We start from the raw sequence: 22,282 nt of genomic DNA on the forward strand, positions 1-22,282 counted from the left end.
TCAGGGGGGGAAGAAGACTTAACAACTACAATTCCTTGAAGTTGATTCGACAAGCAAACAGAAAGGACATTGTTGGGTGGGAGGGGGGAGAGGAAGGTGGGAGGGGGGTTTCGGTAATGGGCCACAATAAGCAACCTCATTGTATATCGACAAAATAAAATTAAGAGAAAAAATAAATAAAATAAAAGCATATGGCAAAAAAAAAATTGAGTAAAAAAGGATGCATTACATTAGGAAAACTGTCTTGAAACGTTTAAGGGACTATCAAGTGAAATTATAATTTGGTTTGCCCTGTGAAATCTCAGAGAACAAAGAGGAAGTGATTATAGTGTAAAAATTATGGGCAAATACTTTAAAGTTATTGCTTTCTGATTTGTACCAGTTTTTCCCATTCTATAAAATGTATTGTTTTTATGCACATAAGTTTCTACTTACCCCTATTCAACTTCATTTTAGTGGGATAAAATTTTGTTAATATTTCAAAGGTCATCTTAAATTTCATTTCTTTTTTGCAGACTAAATACAACTCCCCCAAATTAACATAGTGTCTAATTCTGACTATACAGGTGATTCCCCAAGTGATGATGGTTTTTCAACTTTAGGATGGAGCTTTTGGCGTGTATGTTAATGGTGAGTACTCATATGACCATTCCGTTTTTCCCTTTCAGTTCAATATTCAATAAATTACATGAGATATTCAACACTTTATTATAAAATAGGTTTGTGTTAAATGATTTTGCTCAACTATAGGCTAATGTTTAAGTGCTCTGAGCACATTTAGGATAACACTAGGCTAAGCTATGGCGTTAGGTAGGTTAATGTATTAAATGCATTTTCACCTTACTGTATTATCAACTTATGATGAATTTATTGGGACGTAACCCCACCATAAGTTAATGGTTAATTTATGATAAGAAATTTTTATCTCAATTTAATAAAAAACAAAAACTGTCCAACAACTGAAAACACGTTTACTACTATATGAAGAATAGGAAACAGGGATACTGGTCTTTCTAGGTTCTATTATACTAACACCAAAGACTTCTTTACTTTAAGTAGGGGATTTTCTTCTGAGTGTCAAGTTCTTTTACCTGCTGGTAATCCTGCTGATTGGGCCAATTGTCGAGCTAGGGCTGGGTCTGGTGCTCACAGACCCCTCAAGCCTGTTGTCCAGACTAGGTCACAAACCCTTCACATGCCAGGCTGGGTCACTAGACCCCTCACGTGCCAGGCTGGGTTACCAGACCCTTTACATGCAGGTCTCCAAGCTAGGTAACCGGACAAAAAGGTCCTTGGAGCGTAGGTTCAAGAGCATGGCCACAGGGGCAGACGCCTGAGGCAGATGCCAACCAAGCAGCAGCACTGTGCAAGCACACTAACTCCACCCACGCACACAATCTGCTTGCAAAGAATGAGCCGCACCACCCACAACCGAAGGGGCAGGCGAGGAGGCCTGATTAAATTAATCTATTTTCCTAACACTGAGCTTGAGTTTACATTTGGCAAGTAAAGATATTAAAGTTATAGTTCTACTCTTAACAGAGAGAAAAGACTACCTACAAATTTTCAGAGCTAATAATTTAAGTAGCTACTTGCTTACACCAAGATTCTCATGTTTACTGTAACTACAGAGGCTCATGCATTTTGTTTTCTAAATAACAGACAATTTCTTACATCAGTTTTAGGTTTACAGAGAAATTGAGCAGAAAGTACCGATAGTTCACATTTCCCCCTCACACATCCATTTCTGCTATGATTAACGTCTTACATTAAGGTGGTACATTTGTTATAATTACGAACCAATATTGATAATTAACTAAATTTTACATTAGGGTTCCCTCTTTGTGTTGTACAGTTCTTTGGGTTTTGCCACATGCATAACGTCCTGTATTCACCTTTACAGTATCACAGATTAGTTTCACTGCCCTAAAAATCATCTGTGTTCCACCTATTCATCCCTCACTCTTTCCCTCCTCCCCTGAAACTCTGGCAACCACTGATTTTTTTCCCCCTCACTATCTCAAACATCATTTCTTTGAAGTGGGAACATACAAAATTCTCTCTTCTAAATAAAAGTAACACTTCAGCTAACTGAAAGTATACAATAAATTGTTGTTAATTATAGTCACCCTACAGTGCTATAGAACGCGCTAGATTCTATTCCTGCTATCTAGATGTGATTTTGTATTCATTAACCAACCACACTCACTATCCCCCCTTCCCACTTCCCTTTCTAGCCAGAGGCTCATGCATTCTTATAGAAGAACATCACCACCACTTCTGCGGATTAGTAATTACTTACAGAACTCTTCCAGGGACAATTTTTCACCAAGTTCTGGTGATGTGTTTACCTCTTTTTTTTTTTGGCAGCTGGCCGGTATAGGGATCCAAACCCTTGACCTTGGTGTTACAAGGCTCTGCTCTAATCAACTGAACTAACCAGCCAGCCCTCTGGTGACATGTTTAGAACAGAAGTCAGCACCTTTTTCTGTTAAGAGTCCTATAGTAAATATTCTAGGTTTTGTAGATCATACAGCCAGTTACAATTACTCAACTCTGCCATTATAGTATGAAAACAGCAAAATAATTTGGAAGCAAATGAGTATGGTTGTGTTCCAATAAAACCTTATTTATGGACACTGACACTTGAATTTCATACATAATTTTCATCTCATAAAATATTCTTCTGCTTTTGATTTTTCCCCCCAACTAACCATTTGAAAACGTAAAAACCATTTTTAGGTCACGGGCTGTACAAAAATGGGCACCAGGCTGGATTTGGCCCAGGGATGATAGTTTCCTACTTCCTCATTTAGAGTATGACAGAATGACAAAAAGTAATACAGTAGTCACTCCTAATCTGAAGGTGATATGTTCCAAGACCCCCAATGTATGCCTGAAACCTGGGACAGTACCAAACCCTATATATACCGTATTTTTCCTATACACACATACTTATAATAAATTTTAATTTATAAATTAGGCACAGTAAGAGATTAACAATAACTAATAAAATAGAATAATTATAACAATATACTGTAATAAAAGTTATGTGAATGTGCTAGCTCTATCAAAATATCTTAATTGCTCTATACTCACCTATTTTCGGACTGCAGTTGCAGGTAAATGAAACTGAAGAAAGCGAAACTGTGAGTAGGAGGAACTACTATAGATGGTAAGTTAGTAAATAAAATATACAAACCATTCCATATATACACACAGTAAATTTTATAGTCCTAAAACTTAAAGTTATGTATTTAACCTCAGGTTTGATATTCTGTTTGATCTTATCTTCTTAAGTATATGTATTGACAATGGGCATTTATTTTCATAAACGTTAAGTGGAAAAGGAAAGCTTAGCTTAATTCAATTCTAATTCATAAAGAAAATAAATCTCTCTTATCCATTCACTTTGGCCATCTCTCCTACAACTCCTTATTCCAGACTATCAGTCATTCTCCCAGATTACTGCAATAGCCTTTTAACTAGGTCTTTAGCTTTAAGTTTCTTCTCACAAATCCATGCTCCACTCTGCACCTAGAATAATCTTTCTAAAATTTTAGTCTGGTTATATGACACCTACCCACTTTTAAAGTGCTCCAATGGATCCCCTAGTGCTCTTGCATAAAGTCTGAACTTTCCTGTCCTCCCTTATTTCTTGTCTCTACTTTCAAACTCAATAGACATACAAAAGTATAGTTCTCTCACATGCAGCACTACCTTGGTGCGCCTCCCTGCTTCAACAGCATTTCCCTAACGTGTCCAAACTCAATTAGGCACCACTCCTATGTGCTTTCCTTAAGTACCTATCCCTAGAATAACTTTTTATTCTGTATGGTAACCGTCTCCTCTACCATCAATAGACTGTCAACTGTCTGTTCCTCTTCCCCTAGAGTAAGTTCTTTAGAGATGGTAATTGTGTTTGACTTAACAATAATATATTCACCACCTAAGATCTAGGAAAAAGGTCAGGAACATAAAAGAAACTTGAATATTTGTTGGATGAATCTATGAACTGTTATGGGATTGAACTGTGCCCCCCCACCCCAAATATACTGTAGTCTAATCCCTAGTACCTCACAATGTGGCCTTATTTGGAAATAGGATCATTGCAGAGGTAATTAGTTAAGATAAAGTCCTCTGTGGCTGGCCGGTTAGCTCGGTTAATGCATAACCTTATACACCAAGGTCACTGGTTTGGATCCCCATACCAGTCAGCCACAAAAATAAATAAATAAATAAATAAAAATAAACCCTTTACATGTACATGTTAACATTAAAAAAAAAACAAACAAACTACACACACACACTCTGTTGGTGTCCTTATAAGAATAGAAGAGACGCAGACACACAAGAGAAGAACTCCACGTGATAACAGAGACCTTCAAGTGCTGCATCTGCAAGCCAAGGAATACCAAGGATTCCTGGCAAACCACAAGAACATAGGAAGAGGAAAGGAAGGATTCTCCCCTACATGTTTTAGAGGAAGCATGACCCTGCCGAAACCTCAGTTTTAGACTTTTGGCCTCCAGAACCATACCACAATAAGTTTCTGTTATTTTAAGACACCCAATTTGTGGTACTTTGTTACAGCAGCCCTGGGAAACTGATATAACATCTGTGCTCAAATATTGGGTGAACCAATTTAAATTTCAAGGATATAAAACTTCCTATGTCCCTCCATACCTGCACTCCCAACTTTCCCCAGAAAATTAAGTAAAAACCTACCAATGTGTGGAAATCTGGTGAGGTAAGTTTCATATATCACAGTATAATGTGATAAATGATTAAATTCATATATCAAACAAGGATTTGTATAAGCTCTATGAGAAACAATTGGGTGGTTCAGATTTGTTTCAAGTCAATGTTTTAATTGTGAACCATTTTTTTCATTTCTAGCAAAATTGGGATAGCTGATGAAAGGAAATAAAATCCCAACCAACTTAAAGAAAAAAAGGTAAATTATCTTTAGGAAAAGTAATAACATAAAAGTAATTCAGTTAAATAATTTTATTTGTTATCCTATAATTTTTAAAAATAAGAAAACTTTTATTGGTTATTTCACTGAAAAACTTGAGAATTATATCTTCTCTCACATACATGGACATTTTAATTACAATGGGTGTAGAGTATGACATATCAAGAGATGATCTCTTTCTTGTCATTAGAAAATTCCTCCAGAAGCCAACCACTTCACAGTCTCAGTTTTGTTTTTTCAACTTTTTTTTTTTCCTTTTTATCTTTTTTTCATGACTGGCAACAGATCGCAACCCTCAGTGTCACGCCGGTACTGGACCAGGACCGGCAACGGGATCACAACCCTCGGTGTTGCGCCCGCACCTCGCTCAGCCAGTGAGCGGCCGGTCTGTATGTGGGATCCGAACCCTTGGCGGGAGCGCCACCGCGCTTCCCAAACGGTGCACTGTAGCAGTGCGCCACCGGGCCGGCCCTGTTTTTTCAACTTTAATCCCAAACCTCTATTGATTAAGCTAAGAGCCAGCCATTCTTCTAAATTCTTCTCACAGAAAAAGCATATATGAGCTCTTATCAAACCTATATTTTTTAAAGATTTCAAAATTCAATAAGAAAAGTTCATAGGAAAGTTACTTCATAGTACTTAAAACTAAACACATACTAGGAATGTGACTGGCATAACATCTGAAAATCATCCAATGAAATTTATTATGCCAACAGGAAAAAAAAAAAAGCAGCAGTACATGGATCATCTCAATAATGTGGAAACAGCATTTGACAAAATCCTATACCCTTTCACTACAAAAACATTTAACGAGCTATAAACAGAAGAGAACTTCCTCAACAATTATAATAAAGGGCATTTATGAAATATCCCCAGAGTGGATGCTTTCCCCATGAGATTAAGAACAGAGTAAAGATGCCTGCTTTCACCATTTCTATTTAACACTGTATTGGAAGTTCTAGCCAGGGCAACTAGGAAAGAAAACGAAATAAAAGGCATCCAGATTGGAAATTAAGAATTAAAGCTATCTCTATTCACTGATGACATGATCATGTATACAAAAAGATTCCTAAGCAATCGACTAAAAAACTATTAGAACCAATAAATCACCTAGGCTGCAGAATTCAAGATCAATATACAAAAATTAATACTATCTCAAATATATCAGTCCAAAATTAAAATTAAGAAAATTCCATTTATAATGTGCACACACAAAATGTATTACTCAGGAATAAATTTAACAAAAGTAGTACACTCTGAAAACTATAAAGCATGGTTGAAATAAAGAAGATCTAAATAAATGGAAAAACATCCATATTCACACCCCGGAAGACTTAGGCATAGTTAGGACAGCAATATCCCCAAATCAATCTATAGATTTAATGCAATACCTATCAGGATCACAGCTGACTTCTTTGCAGAAACTGACAAGCTGATTCTAAAATTTATATGGAATTGCAAGGGACCTAGAATAGCCAAGACAATCTTGAAGAAAATTAAAGTAGAAGGACTTGCACTTCCTGATTTCAAAACTTGCTACAAAGCAATGGTAATCAAGGCATAGAAATCAAAGGAATAGAATTGAGAGTCCAGAAACAAACCCATTTGCCTATGGTCAACTGGTTTTCACCAAGGGTGTCAAGATCATCCAAAGGTGAAAGAACTGTCTTTTCAACAAATGGTGTTAGGACAACTGGATAGCCACATGCAAAAGAATGAAGTTGGACCCTTACCTCATACCATTTACAGAAGTTAACTGAAAATGAACCAAGGACATAATTTTAAGAACTAAACCTATAGAATTCTTTGATGAAAACATAGGAGTATATTTTCACAGTCAGATTTGGCAATGGATGTTTAGACAAGACACCAAAAACATAAGCATAAATAAGTAAATAAATAAATACTATTTATCTTAATAGTGTCACTATTAAGAAAGTGACACTATTAAGAAAACCCACAGAATGGGAGAAAATAATGACAAAGCATATATCTACAATGATCTCATAAAACTCAATAATAAAAAGACAAATAACCCAATTTAAAAATGAGCAAAGGACCCAAATAGACATTTTTTCCAAAGCAAAAGAACATATATATTCATTAAACATATGAAACAGATGCTCAACACCATTAGCAATCAGAGAAATAGAAATCAAAATCACAAAAAGATACACTTCAAACCTATTAGGATGGCTCGAATCAAAAACTCAGATAATAGGAAGTACTGGCAAGGATATGGAGAGATCAGAACCTTTTCACACAGATGGTGGGAATGTAAAATGGTGCCATCACTTGGGAAACAGGCTGATAATTCCTCAAATGATTAAACAAAGCGTTAGCATATAACCCAGCAATTCCACTCCCAGGTATACAGCTAAAAGAATTGAGAACAGGGCCTGTCCAGTTAGCTCAGCTGGTTAGAGCATGGTGTTATAGCACCAAGGTCATGGGTTTGGATCCCTGTATCAGCCAGCTGACCAAACAAAAACAAAAACAAAAACAAAACCTTTGCTTTCTTCTACTTGCATACACAGACACAAGTACAAACAATAAATTCATTGTTTATATAATAGTGTTTATCAATGCTAGAAAGGAATTCTGGAGGCTTGGTGCTGCTTCAAAATTATCATCACCTGATTAGTTCAAAATTCCATACATATTATTTCAAGCTTTCTTCACCATCATCATCATCATTATTATTATAGTTGTTGTTGTTGTTATTTGGTGGCTGGCCGGTACAGGGATTGAACCCTAGACCTCGGTGTTATCAGCACCATGCTCTAACCAACTGAGCCCCCCTTTATCACCCTTAAAAGCCATCTTTCATTTGACCCTCCTGAGAAGATGAATCAACTCACATTTCACAGAAAATAATCAGAACGTACTACCAGTACCAGTGCCAGGTACTGTGTTAAGCAAATATGCAAGAAGGTAAGAATATCTATTTTACAGAGAACAAAATAAAGTACAGAGAAATTAAGTGACTTGCTCAAGATAATGTAACTGGAGGAGGGACGTGAATGCAAGACTTTGCCCCCAAAGCCCATCATGACACCTTATACCTCATCTCAGGAAGAGACCCTCCCTTCTGAAGATTTATCATTACACCATGCTCCAGACCCCACTGAATCCTGGATATTACTCTATCAGTTATACAACTGGCCCCCACTACTGTAATTTCAACCTTTCTCTCTCTTCCTCTCTCCAAAAACTTCCTTCATTTTAAAACAAAACAATATAATAGCAGCAAAAAACACTTATCAGGAGTCACAAGTTCACCACTTTATTACTGACCCCCAACTCTTTGCTTTGAAATGAGAGAGACAGGATTTGGAAGTAGAGGAAACTAATTAGCGATTGATTTTTATCCTCCCTTCCAATCACAAGACAACAGCCTCACCCTATGTGGTCGATTTGCCTTTCCTTCAATTGTACTATGGTGTTTGGCACCTCAGCATTCATGTACATACTATTTCAGCTTTTTAAAATGGCCTCTCACTCTTATTCCCCCTTGTTCCTTTTTGACAGTTCATACAGCAGCTCTTTCTCAAACTTTCCCTAATCCAAAGTAGGGTTAACTATTGCATCTCCACTATTCCTAGTGCTTGTCTCCATTAAAATACTCACCATACTGGAATTACAATTGTTTTCTTACACATTTATCTTCTATATTAGAGCTGGTTTTCTGAAGACAGGGAATATGTATGTTATTTATCTTTATCAGGTGTCAAGCTGTGGGCACAGTACAGCAGGGATTCAGAAAATGTTGCATTTATTAGCATTGAGACTTATTTTGTATTTGAGATAGTACTGTGGATATGTATTAAGTTATATAGAAATACTGTGTAGAGGTAAGATTTAAATATTTTAAAGAAGAGGCTGGCTGGTTAGTGCAGTTGTTTACAGCATGATGCTGATAACACCAAGGTCCAGGGTTCAATCTCTATACTGGTCAGCTGCCAAAAATATATATATATATATTTTTTTTTTCCTTTTTGTCTTTTTTCGTGTCCGGCAACGGATCGCAACCCTCAGTGTCGCGCCCGTACCGGACCGGGATCGGCAACGGGATCGCAACCCTCAGTGCTGCACCCGCACCTCGCTCAGCCAGTGAGCGGGAACCGGTCTGTATGTGGGATCCGAACCCTCATCAGGAGCGCCACCGCGCTTCCCAAGCGGCGCAAGACCGGAGATTTTAATCTCTAGATTCTCAGCACATTGGGTATTGCCAGTTATCATAAAAGTCTATAACTCTTTCAGGAGTGAGAGTGTTGGGAAAGTAACCTATGCAAATTCAAAAGGAACTGTGTGCTAAGTGTTCTGTAATTTATCATGTACCAGGGAAATGGAGAGTGCCATTAAAACTCCAAACCCAAGTGGCGCACTGTAGCAGTGCGCCACCGGGCCGGCCCAAAAAATATATATTTTAAAGAAATAAGGAATATAAATCAATAAAAATAATAAACAGCGAGTGCTTTACATTAATTCAATTTATGAACTTAGAAGTAGTATAATCAATTACAAACAAAATTCTATAATCTTTATCAATTGAGAAGAAATAGCTCAGAAGGCAAAGATCATTACACAGTGAAGTCAACCATTGGAGAAGTCTGTTATGTACAGTATAAGGATTTACTGGATAGCAGAAGGGCTGTGGACAAGGTATATAGCATGTACGAATGGACAAGAATAAAGGAAAGAATGTGGCAATCTATTTTAATATATGGTTTAATAAAAGACAAATGGATTCTCTTATCTGCTTCCATATTTACTCTGATGCAGTATATCATGTATGCTCTGGAAAACTACACTGTACACTCCTGGGTAAATGCAAGTAAAAAAGGCAAAATTATTTTCACACTGTTCATATACCCCAACTACTTTAAGGCAAACTTCTCTTTTCAGAAATATTCAAGAACAACAAATTAAACAACACAAGGAAGCAAACAGAAAATTCAGAATACAGAACATTCCTCAAAATAATTAATGTAATTTCTTCAACAAATTGCGTGCAGAAAAAGGAAGCAGAAACAATAATTCTAGATCAAGAAATACAACAGCAAAATATGTTCTGTGGACCTTGATGGAGCCTATTTTGAACATTGTAAATGGACATCTCTGAAAAAATGGTGAAAATATCTGAACAGGTTGAAGGTATTAGATGATCCAGAAACTATTATTAACTTTTTCAGGTATGATATGGTTATTTAAGAAAAGATCTTTATTTTTTAGAGAAGCATAATGAATTACGTAGTGGTAAAATGAAATGATAAATCCTACCTATGTTTCAAGTTTTGCTTGGACAGCTCTACAAAATATGTCAGCAGACATGAACTACCATGAGTAATTTAAACTACATTACTAGTAATTTAGACCTTAAATATTATGGGTGCTCACATACATAATTTAATAAATTAATAAATCAAATCATTCAGAGAAAAGCCTGTTAGCAAATTAATTTGACAAAGCATCTTGAGTTAAAAGCATTACTTCTAACTTAGAAACTAAACGTGGTGGGAGAGAATGAGAACTTAGATGAATTAACAGGAAGCTGAAAAGTAGGTTATGAGAGTATGCTTTTAAACATAATATATCTCATAATAAAGGTTTAAATGAATGCAAGGATAGTCCAAGATAAAGTGATGGTTCTATGATATTTATCTCTGCTCTCACTATATCACGAGCAATAGCCTTGCACATTTATCAATAATCCGCCACCCCCCAAACACCTCACTCAATATGCTTCCAACTATTGTCCCCTTTGCATGGCTTGATGTTATCCAGCTTCGGATTATTTTTAGATGCGATCCACGCTTGCCAATCAGCTAGGGGGAGACTTACACTGGTCACTCGACGGTAGATCTGTGCAGCATTTTGGCACTCCGAGTATGGATATTCAGACGTAGCCATCTCAAGCATGCACATCCCAAAAGCATAAACATCAACGGATTCATCATATTTCTCTTCATACATCTCAGGGGCCATGAACTCTGGGGTACCTTAAATTAAAAGAACGATTCAGACTCAATGCAAGCAGAAGTTGTAGATTTTACTAGTTGTGGCAGGGGGGTGGGGAGAGAGGAGAGAAGTAGAGCAGAGGGGTTGACCTGTGAAAGACAAAAAATAGAAAGGGGTGATGGGGGAGAAAGGGAGAAAAAAAGAGGAAGGAAATCTTCTCAATCAGTCTGTTCCATTAAATATCTTCTAGAAGATCTTCTACTTCAAGGCCTTTATAAGAAACTGGAATAGGGTCAAGTGTCTGTTTACTTATTTACTGTTTAAAATAGGTTCTTCTTATACAATATGCCAAAATAGAGCCTAGGCTAAGAGATAAAACTAATATAACTCTTATTGCAAACAAATGAAGCTTGTGGTTAGCTCAGTTGATTAGAATATGGTGTTATTACATGAAGGTCAAGGGTTTGGACCTGGCTTGACACCAAAGGGGGGGGAGAACAACAAGAAAAAAAAAGAAAGAAAAACGGAAAAGCAGGTATCTACCTGTAAGATAACATGATAAGTTTTAGAAAAATCAAAGTACTTGTCTGCCCCCTACTGTATGGTACCTGTAAGATTAACATTTACAGCTAGTCTTTTGCCATTAACACTCCATCTGACCAATTTCACTTTTTAAGAAGGACTTGCAGTGAAAAACTTGATATTCAATAGATTTTTAAAAAAATAATGAAATAAATTCTAGTTGTCTACAAGGTCATTCACCAGAGCCCTTTTCTTCACATACTTACCATCCCACCTGCAGAGCACAAGTCTACTGCCGATATAAGAAATATAGTAAGGGATATCCTACAGGCAAAAAACAAATACACACGTGCGCACACACACACACACACACACACACAAATATACAACTCAAATAGACTGATTTATGAGCACAGAGTGTGTGATCCCACAGACTAGGTTTTGCAATGCTCCCAATATATTAAAAGTCTATGTACCTCAAATTATAGGGCACTTTCAGGAATACATTTGTACACAATAATTTAATAAACAAACAAAAAAGAAAAGAAAAACTCTTGGGCCAGAGATTTTAAGATGCCAATAACAATCAAAGAAATGTTTCCTGTGAGGAAGACAAAAAGGTAATTCAGCTTTAAATAAGTCTTTTCCCATTCTTCCTATTAAAGTATTGTTAAAAAAAATAAATAAATAAAAAAAAAAAAAAATATATATATATATATATATATATATATATATAGCATTCCAAATCCTAGTTACACAATATTCCAAGGAGAATGCTATTTTATAAGGATGTACAAATTACTGGTGTTCTATGGTTTTCCTATTAATACTTAAGATTCTAGCCCACTTAAAAATTAATGGGTTTCTTTTGTAGTTGTTGTCACTTTCTGGGGGGACTGATATAGAATGTTTGTGAAGATTTCAAATTTTTAATTGTGATACCCTCCATCAGAGAGTAAAAACTTATCAAATTAGTCATTAAATTATTTTTCCAGCTGCGACTTACTAACATATAGTTAAAGGTACAAAAGGACAGCCTTCTTCTTTAGATCAATGATTCTCAACAGGGGGCGATTTTGCCATCCAGGGGACACACAGCATTGTCTGGAGTCATTTTTGGTTGTAACAGCTAGGGATAGGTAAACGGGGTGTGCTACTGGCATCTGGTGGATAGAGGCCAGAGATGGTGCTAAATAATCTTACAATGCATAAGACAGTCCCTTACAACAAAGAATTTGCCAACCCAAAATGCCAATAATACCAAGGTTGATAAACCTTGTTTTAGACACATCATAACTTCTAAAGAGTGAGAGTAAGAAAAAAGTTGATATGACCAACTTTTCAAATGAACTGTCATATTTTTTACATTTTAAAATAAAGTTTTCACAGGGAGGTATTTTTGAACATACACACAGATCCAACAAACATTTTAGAAACCAAACTACATATAAATTGCATTTCTTTTATGAAGAAAGTGACACACTGTTTCTATTGTATAAATAGTACATAATATTAAGTATCAACAGGATAACTCAATAAGATTGTTATAAGTGGTTTTGCCGACAAAGTTCACTTTACTTCTCTCCATGAAACTTTATAAAACATCAATAGTCTTCAACATGCTTCTAGAAGCATAAATATAGAGAATCTCATATTTCACAAGTAGAACTGATCACCTCCTGGGTTCAAGCTATGAATTTTTGAAGGTTTGCTCTGACAGGGCCAGGTTTCTAAACAAAAGGAATGTCAGAAGCCCAGTCAGGCTCCAAGGTACACTTGAAACATACCTATCACGCTCTTGGCAAAAGAAGCCCGCTTCAGTGTTGCCAGACCAAGGTCTCCAATCTTGACTGAGCCTGTAGGGCCGGTGATAAAGATGTTGTCACATTTAAGATCCCGGTGAATAATAGGTGGAGTGCGAGTATGAAGAAACTGAAGCCCTTTAAGGATCTGACGGCACCAGCTTCTTAGAACTTTGATCTTCATCACTTTAAACCTTTTTAGGTACCTGGAAAAAGCAAGGTACACCAAACAGGTTATCAATGATATGAGTTTGTTGCTTTGAAGAATTCCATTAAACTCTAGTATACCTGAGATGGGAATATCAAATTTAGAATATTAAAATTCAGTAACCTTAAAGGTTAGTAATACTTTTGGTAAGGTTAAAGAGGCTAGGACGGTTTAAAATGAAAGTTTCATTAAGGGACACAGAAAAAAAAGTCTTCCTTTTCATCTAAACAGTTACAGTGTTAGGTAACTTTTTTTCTTAAAAGAATGGGAAATCAAGTTGGCTATATATCAGCATGAGCAGTATCTAAATATTTCAGAGCTGAAAATAATTAGTAGTTGGTTAAGAGAATTCTGAAGAAAACAGCACAAAAATTGAATTCCTTAAAATTAGTTCACAATAAAAATGATGAAGAGGTAGAGTTCTGCTTCTGGTAAATGGTGAAACAGTTCTTAGTGGACACAGATATATTCACGAACTCTGGTCAAAAATACACAAAACAGCTATTTGAAGGCTCTGGATAGCAATCAAAATCAGTCATAAATTGGAGGGCAGTTCACATGAGGACAACAAAAAAGCACTGCTTGAGCTTCACACTTTCTATATCTTTCCACCTAAAAGAAGGCCCCCATCTGACTGTGCAGGTCAGCTAAAACCTTGACAGAAACAAGGATAGAGTTCGGGATGACTACAGCATTGAAAACAGTGCTGTCTAATAGGACTTTCTGCAGTAACAGTCTGTCCAATAAAATATCCACCAGCCAAACATGACTATTTATATTTAAATGTAGATAAAAAAAATTTTTTTAATTACGTTTCTCAGTTGCACTAGCCACATTTCAAATGCTCAACAGCTACATGTGGCAAATGGCTACTGTTTAGACACTGCAGATTATAGAACATTTCCATCACCATTGAAAGTTCCATTGGACTGCAGAGATATGGAAGGGAAAGGGGGGAGTCAGAAAAGAGGCACAGACAGAGAGCCCTAAATTCTACATATTCACTCTGACCAAATCTCTAGTTGACCTCTGAAATACAGCTGACCTCTTGAAATCTGTGGGACAGATTCCAAGCAGCCCAGCTAATGCTAAAAGAACTGAACAGAGATTTCTGATGCTACTCACTGCAGGGAAGATACATTTTGGGGGTTGAGTTCCAATGCATATTTTATCTGGAAATATTCAGGAAAAAAATAAAGAGCACTAAAATTTTAAATATTTTACATTCATTTTCTTCTTAGTATCCTTAAAATGCATATGACTAGTTAAATGAAAATCTATAACATGATGGACTCTACAGAATATGTAATAACATATATGAAAATAATAGCATAATGAATAAGTGTTAGATGGTATAAACAAACCTTTATATGTGCTAGGGTCTTATATTTTACATGAAATTGTACAGTATCAACCCTAAGTAAATTGTGAAAAGTTAAGGATATATGCAATCTCCAGAGCAACCACTGAAAAAAACGCACACATACAAGATCTAGACCTAACTAAAAAGCTAATAGTGGAACTAAAATGAAATTCCGCTTCATTTGGGAGGGGTAATTAAAGAAAACTAATAGCAGAAATGGGTTTTATGGTTTAAAAAAATACATTAAAACAGTTAAAACTGGAGGGTAAGAGAATGGATGCCTAGGAAGGGGCATGAGGGCATTTTCTGATTTGAAGGAAATGTTCTCTATCTTAAAAGTTTTGGTTACACAGTGAATGTCTGTCAAAATTTAGAGTCATATATTATGATTTATGTTTTTAAATCGTATCTAAATTTTACTGTAAGGAAAAAGAAAGTATACAAATATTGGAACTCTAATGAAATGTACACAAGAGTTTGAGTGAAACATACAGATATCTACAATTTATTTTAGAATGAATAAGATAGATGATGGGGAATAAAAAGATGGACATAATGTGATAAAGCAAATGTAGCAACAAGTTAATAATGATAGAATCTAGGTGGTGAGAATATATGTGTTCATTGTATAATTCTTTCAACTCTATAATTGAAAATTTTTATAATAAAACATTGGGATCCTTATTTGTCATTATTTCTCCTTATAAACTTTCTGTTTTCAACCAAAAGGGCTAGCCTACAGCTAACTTTATATTCTCTCTTTTTTCTTTACTCTTCCTATAGTACCTCTCTACTTAAAGAAAAACTATCTATCCTTCAAGGCCTAGGTTAAAGCCTATCATTTTGGTAAAGACCTTCGAGATTACCCTAGCCAATAGGAAGAAATCATACTTTCTTCTCAACTTCTATTAAAATGAAAATTACACATATACTGATTCACATTTCATTTTATGAACCTATTCTACAGGACACATGTACAAGCATGTACTATAGCACTGGAGAGAATTACTATAGTAAGGAGAGAATATGGATAAGAAGGGATCCAATCTGCCCCATATATAACCAATGGAAAATTTCCAAACTCAGAGAAGCTAAGTATCACGAGAATAAGAAGTGCTACTATATATATATATACACATACACACACATACATACATACATACATACATACATACATACATACATACATACATAGAGAGAGATTAGAGAGAGAGAGAGAGAGAGAGAGTGCATTTGAGCATTTTATGGTCCTTTATTATGGCCAATTCTTAACCAAATCAAATTTAGGAAAAGCCTAGTAGTTGAGAAACCCCATTCTCACAACCAGAGTTCCCAATCAGCTTTTCAATGCTGAAATTTTCCTATGAACTAACAATCAACTCACGGTTAAACAGGGGTAATTATAGTATCTATTCCACAAAATTGGAAGACTAGATGTTAAGAACAATGGCTGACAAATGTTAGAATATAAGAAATTTTAACCCCAAAACAGAGAATATCAATAAAGAGATAGAAATTATAAAAAGGAACCAAACAGAAATTCAGGAGCTGAAAACCACAATAAAGAGTCACTAAGGGGTTATAAGAGCATATTTGAGCACACAGAACAAAGAAGCAGCAAACATGAAGATAGGTCAATTGAAATTACCCAGTTTGAGAAGCAGAAAGAAAAAATAATGAAGAAAAATGAACAGAGCCTTAGAGACCTGTGTGACACCATCAAGCTGACACAAACATATGTACAAGAGGAATCCCAGAAGATGAGAGAAAGGAGCAGAAAGAATACTTGAGAAAATAATGGCCATACATTTTCCAAATTTCATAAAAGGCATGAATCTACACACCCAAAAAGCTAAACAAACTCTAAGAAGGATAAATGCAAAGAAAGCCACAATGAGACACATTACATTCAAACTGTTGAAAGACAAAGACAAAAAGAGAATTTTGAAAGCAGCAAGAGAGAAGTGAGTCATTATGTACAGGGATCCTCAATAAAATTATGAACCAATTTCTTAATAGAAACTATGGAGGCCAGAAGGTGGTGGGATGACATATTTAAAGGGCTGAAAGAAGAAGGAAAAAAAACCCTGCCAACCAAGAATTCTATATCCAGCAAAATTATACTTCAGAAATAAAGAAGTTAAGATATTCCTAGATAAACAAAAGCTGAGAGAGTTTATTAGCAGTATACCTGCCCTAAAAGAAATGCTAAAGAGAGTCCTCCAGATTGAAATGAAGACACCAGACAACAACCTGAAGCGATTTTAATCTCTGGTAAAGGTAACAGAGCTGAACATTAAAATGAGTATTAATGTATTTTTGGTTTATAATTCCTCCTTTTATTCCTTAGATGATTTAAAAGACAAATGCATAAAATACTTATAAATCTATATTAATGGGCACACAATATTTAAAGATATAATTTGAGATAAGAGAAACACAAAGGGGAGCATGAAGCTGTATAGGAACAGAGATTTTTGTATGCTATTGAATCTATACTGGTATCAATTCAAACTAGTGTTTATGATGTTAGTTGTGATCCTATGGTAACCACTAAGATAATATCTAAAATATATATATAAAGAAAATGAGAAAGAAACCAAAATGGTACACTACAAAAAAATCAATTAAATACGCAAACAGTAGTAATGGAGAAGATGAGGGAAAAAAAAAGGTATAAGACATACAGAAAAAAAAAATAGCAAAATGGCAGAAGTCACTTATCACTAATTACTTTAAATGTAAACAGATTAAACTCTCCCATTAAAACACAGAGATGAGCAGAATGGATTTAAAAAAAAAAAAACCCAACTATATGCTGTCTATAAGAGACTCACTTTAGATGTGAAGACACAAATAAGTGAAAAAATGAAAAGATGGAAAAAAGATAGTCCATGAAAACAGTAACCTAAGGAGGGTGAGATGGCTAAACTATTATCAGACAAAGTAGAATAAGTACAAGAGATAAAGAAAAACATTTTATATTGATAAAAGGGTCAATTTGCCAAGAAAATATAACAATTATAAAAACATACACATCAAAAAAAGCAGGGCACCTCCAGGCAGCAAATGTTAATGGAATTGAAGGGAAAAATATTAGTTCTACAGTAACAGTAGGAGACTTCAATACTCCACTTTTTTTTAACAGACCATCTAGACAGAAGATCAGTAAGGAAATGGAGGACTTAAACACCACTAAAAGCCCATGCAGAGGAACAGACACAGAACACACCACCCAACAACATTCTTCCCGAGTGCACATGGAACATTCCTTCAAGAAACCTCCCAACAAAGAAAAGTTCAGTACCATATGGCTTCGCTGGTGAATTCTACCAAATATTTAAAGGAGAATTAATACAATCTTTCTCAAACTCTTCCAAAAAGTACAAGAGAAGGAAATATTTCCTAAGCCATTTTATGAAGTCCGTATTGCCCTGATACCAAAGATACCACAAAAAAACTACAGACAATATCCCTTATGAATACAGATGCAAAAGTCCTCAATAAAATATTAGCAAACCAAATCCAACTGCATAGTAAAAGGATTATCCACCACAACCAAGTAGGATTTATTTATGAAATCTAAGAGTGGTTCAACATATGAAAATTAAGTGGCACGATAACCAAATTAATAGAACAAAGGGAGAAAAAAACCACACATGATCATCTCCATTGATGCAGAAAAGCATCTGACAAAACTCTAACATAATTTCATGATAAAAATATGCAACAAACTAGGAATAGGGAGAACTTCCTCAACATGATAAAAAGCACTCATGAAAAACCCACAGCAAACATTATACTCAATGATAAAAGACTGAAATCTTTCCTCTTAAGATCAGGAATAAGATAAGAATAACTACAGCTGTTTAGCAGTACAATGGAAGTTCTACACAGAACAATTAGACAACAAAAAGAAATAAAGTTACTTAACTTGGAAAGGAAGATGAAATAATCCCATATACAAAAATCCCAAAGAATGAACACACACACACACACACACACACACTCTCTCTCTCTCTCACACACATACACACAGACGAAAGCTAATAAAAGAATGCAGCAAAGTTGCAAACTACATAATCAACACACAAAAATCAGTTGTATTTATATATACTAGCATTTAACATGAAAAAAATTTTAAGAAAACAGTTTCATTTGCAAGAGCATCCAAAAGACTAAAAGATCTAGAAATAATTTTAACCATGGATGTGAAAGATTTGTACACTGAAAACTACAAACCACTGCCAAAATAAATTAAAGAAATATATAAATGGAACAACATCCTGTGTTTATGGACTGGAAGATTTAATACACTTTTTTTTTTTTTTGTCGATATACATTGTGGTTGATTATTGTTGCCCCTTACCAAAACCTCCCTCCCTCCTCCCTTTCCTCCCTCCCACCCAACAATGTCCTTTCTGTTTGCTTGTCTGGTTATTGGTTTATTTTATTTTATTTTACTTCTCAAAATACATTGTACTTGATTTCCATGCCCCTTTGCCCGTTCCTCTCCACACCCTCCCTGACCTTCCCTCATTATATCTGTGCACTTGACTTAAATAGTTCAAAGAATTTTTGTGGTTATTCTGTCTTCTTCCCCCACCCTTCATTTGTTTGTGTGTGAATTTATTTATTAATTTTTGGCTCCCACCAATAAGTGAGAACATGTGGTATTTCTCTTTCTGTGCCTGACTCGTTAGACTTAATACACTTAAGATGGCAATACTACCCAAAGTGATCTACAAATTCATTACAATCCTGTCAAAATTCCAACAGCCTTTTTTGCAGAAATGAAAATATAATCCTCTAATTCATATGAAGTTACAAGGGTCCCCAGATAGAAAAATGTGATATTGAAAAAGAAGAACAAGTTGGAGAACTCAGATTTCCAATTTTCAAAACTTAGTACAAAGCTACAGTAATCAGAACAGTATGGTGTTGGCATAAGGATAGACATGTAGACTAATGAAACAGAACTGAGAGCCCAGAGGAAAGAATAGTCTCTTCAACAAATGGTGCTCACACAACTGGATATAAACATGCAAAAGAATGAAATCGAAACCCTACCTCATAGCATATGCAAAAGTTAATTCAAAGTGGAAGAACAATCTAGATAGAACAGCTAAACCAATAAAACTCTTAGAAGAAATCTGCAGGACCTTGCTCTGGCAATTGAGTCATAGATATGATATCAAAAGCCCAAACAACAAAAGACAAAACAGATAAAGTGGGTCTCATCCAAACTAAAAATTTGGTTCATCAAAAGTCATTATCAAGGAAGTCAAAAGAAAACCTAAAGAGTAGGAGAAAATATTTGAAAAACATGTATCTGATAAAGGTCTAATTTCCAGAATATATAAAGAACTTTTACAAATCAATATCAAAAGAACAATCAATTTAAAAATGGGCAAAGGACTTGAATAAACATTTCTCCAAAAATATACAAATGGCTAATAACATATGATAAGATACTCAACATCAGTCATCAATAGGGAAATGCAAATCAAATCCTTAATGAGATAACATATCAGTAGGATAGCTATTAAAAAAAAAGAAGTTTGGTGGTTCCTCAAAAAGTTAAACATATTGGGCCGGCCCGGTGGCGCACTGCTACAGTGCGCCGCTTGGGAGTGTGGTGGCGCTCCCGCCAAGGGTTCGGATCCCACATACAGACCGGTTCCCGCTCACTGGCTGAGCGAGGTGTGGGAGCAACACCGAGGGTTGCGATCCCGTTGCCGGTCCCGGTCCGGTATGGGCGCGACACTGAGGGTGGCGATCTGTTGCCGGACACGAAAAAAGACAAAAAGGAAAAGAAAAAAAAAAAAGTTAAACATAGAATTACCATGTGGCTCAGCAATTCCATTCCTCTGTGTGCGCGTGTGTGTGTGCGCGTGTGTGTGTAAATATATATATATATATATATTCAAAAGAAATGAAAACAGGTACTCAAAAAAATATTTGTACACAAATGTTCATAGCAGCACTATTAACAATGGCCAAAAGGTGGAAACAGCCCCAAATGTCCATCAACAGATGAACAGGTGAACAAACTGCAGTATTTCTATGCAATGGGAATACTATTTAGTTATAAAAGGGAATGAAGTATTGATACATGCAACAATATGATGACCTCTGAAAACATTACACTAAGTGAAAGATGCCAAACACAAAAGGTCACATCACATACTTTTATTATTCCATTTATATGAAATATATTGATTAGTTAAATCCATAGAGACATAAAGCAGTTGGTGGTTGCCAGGGGCTGTAGGTAGCAGGGAAATGGGAATTACTGTTCTATGGGTACAGAGTCTTAGTTTTGTGAGATGAAAAGAATTCTAGAGATTGCACAGATATGTCTATGCATTAACACTACTGAACTGTACCCTTAAAAATGGCTAGGTATTTTCAGTCACAATAAAAAATCCCATCCATGAATACTAGAGATCCAACCCCTTGTTTTACAGACGAGAAACTGAGGCCCATAGAAGGGAAGCTACTTGACCAAAATCAGAGTTGGTCAGAGGCAGAGCTGGGAGTAGAAGTCATGACTCCTATTCCAAATCTAGTGCTCTTTCTACTATACCCTCCTGATAACATAGCCCTTGAAACAGATAATGGGAAAAGAGAACTTTAAGCCTAAAAAGAAAAATGCCTAATAACTTAGATAATACAAAATTAAAGAATAAATATGGTTCTTGGGCTGGGGGGAAGTTTAATGGGGAATAACCATTTAATGGGTACAGGGTGTTCTTTTGAGGTGATGAAAGTGTTTAGAAACTTGATAGATGTGGTGGTAATACAACACTGAATGTTCTAAATGCCACTAAATTGGGCACTTTAAAATGGTTAAATTTATGTTATATGAATTTTACCTCAATTTAAAAAATGAGTCTAAATTTATTTCCATCACCTGATCCAAAATTTCTAACCCATACCATCTCATCTTATTTTTCAAGTATGGGTGTCATATTTGTTTCAATTTAAGTATTTATACACGTGGAACAAAGATGGAAAACTCAGAAGATCTGAAGTATTTACGTTAAACTAATTCCCAATCTGCCTTTCCAAATGCTACCAATGTTCCAAGCTATCTATATTCTTCCAGGCACAAAAATGGATGTTTCTAATCTACTTGCTTAGGAATCTGTATACATCCTCAAATTAGCCATCACCTTCTCAAATACTGCTTTTCCTCATTCCGTCTATTATTTCCCTCTAGGCAATTAGTCTAGATAATTACATAATAGGGTCTTCTCACTGTATATTTCATCCTCTTTCAATATTTTCTATCTCTTTTCTGCTTTCTGTTGCTTTCTGATTTCTTCATATTTATTTCTGTCAATTCAATTTAGTCTGTTGTTTAATCTAACCATTGAAGTTTTAATTTTTTTTTTTTTTTTTTTTTTTTTTTTTTTTTTTTTTTTCCTGTTCCGGCAAGGGAC

At 35.5% G+C, this 22,282-nt stretch overlaps 1 protein-coding gene across 5 annotated transcripts in view; it reads right to left on the bottom strand.

Annotated features, from left to right (window-relative positions):
• The window catches only part of WNK1 (WNK lysine deficient protein kinase 1), a 152,236-nt gene that overhangs the window by 62,333 nt on the left and 67,621 nt on the right, over window positions 1-22,282 (bottom strand). For all 5 annotated transcript variants that reach the window (XM_008577690.1, XM_008577683.1, XM_008577704.1 and 2 more), the window contains exons 3-4: window positions 13,249-13,469; window positions 10,823-10,980 (exon numbers count right to left, since the gene is read on the bottom strand). In XM_008577690.1, coding sequence (XP_008575912.1) covers window positions 10,823-10,980; window positions 13,249-13,469 — 379 coding nt within the window. The remainder of the gene's footprint in view (window positions 1-10,822; window positions 10,981-13,248; window positions 13,470-22,282) is intronic.

This window comes from Galeopterus variegatus, unplaced genomic scaffold (genome assembly GCF_000696425.1).
Source record: "Galeopterus variegatus unplaced genomic scaffold, G_variegatus-3.0.2 Scaffold70, whole genome shotgun sequence".
In the NCBI taxonomy this organism is placed as follows: domain Eukaryota; kingdom Metazoa; phylum Chordata; class Mammalia; order Dermoptera; family Cynocephalidae; genus Galeopterus; species Galeopterus variegatus.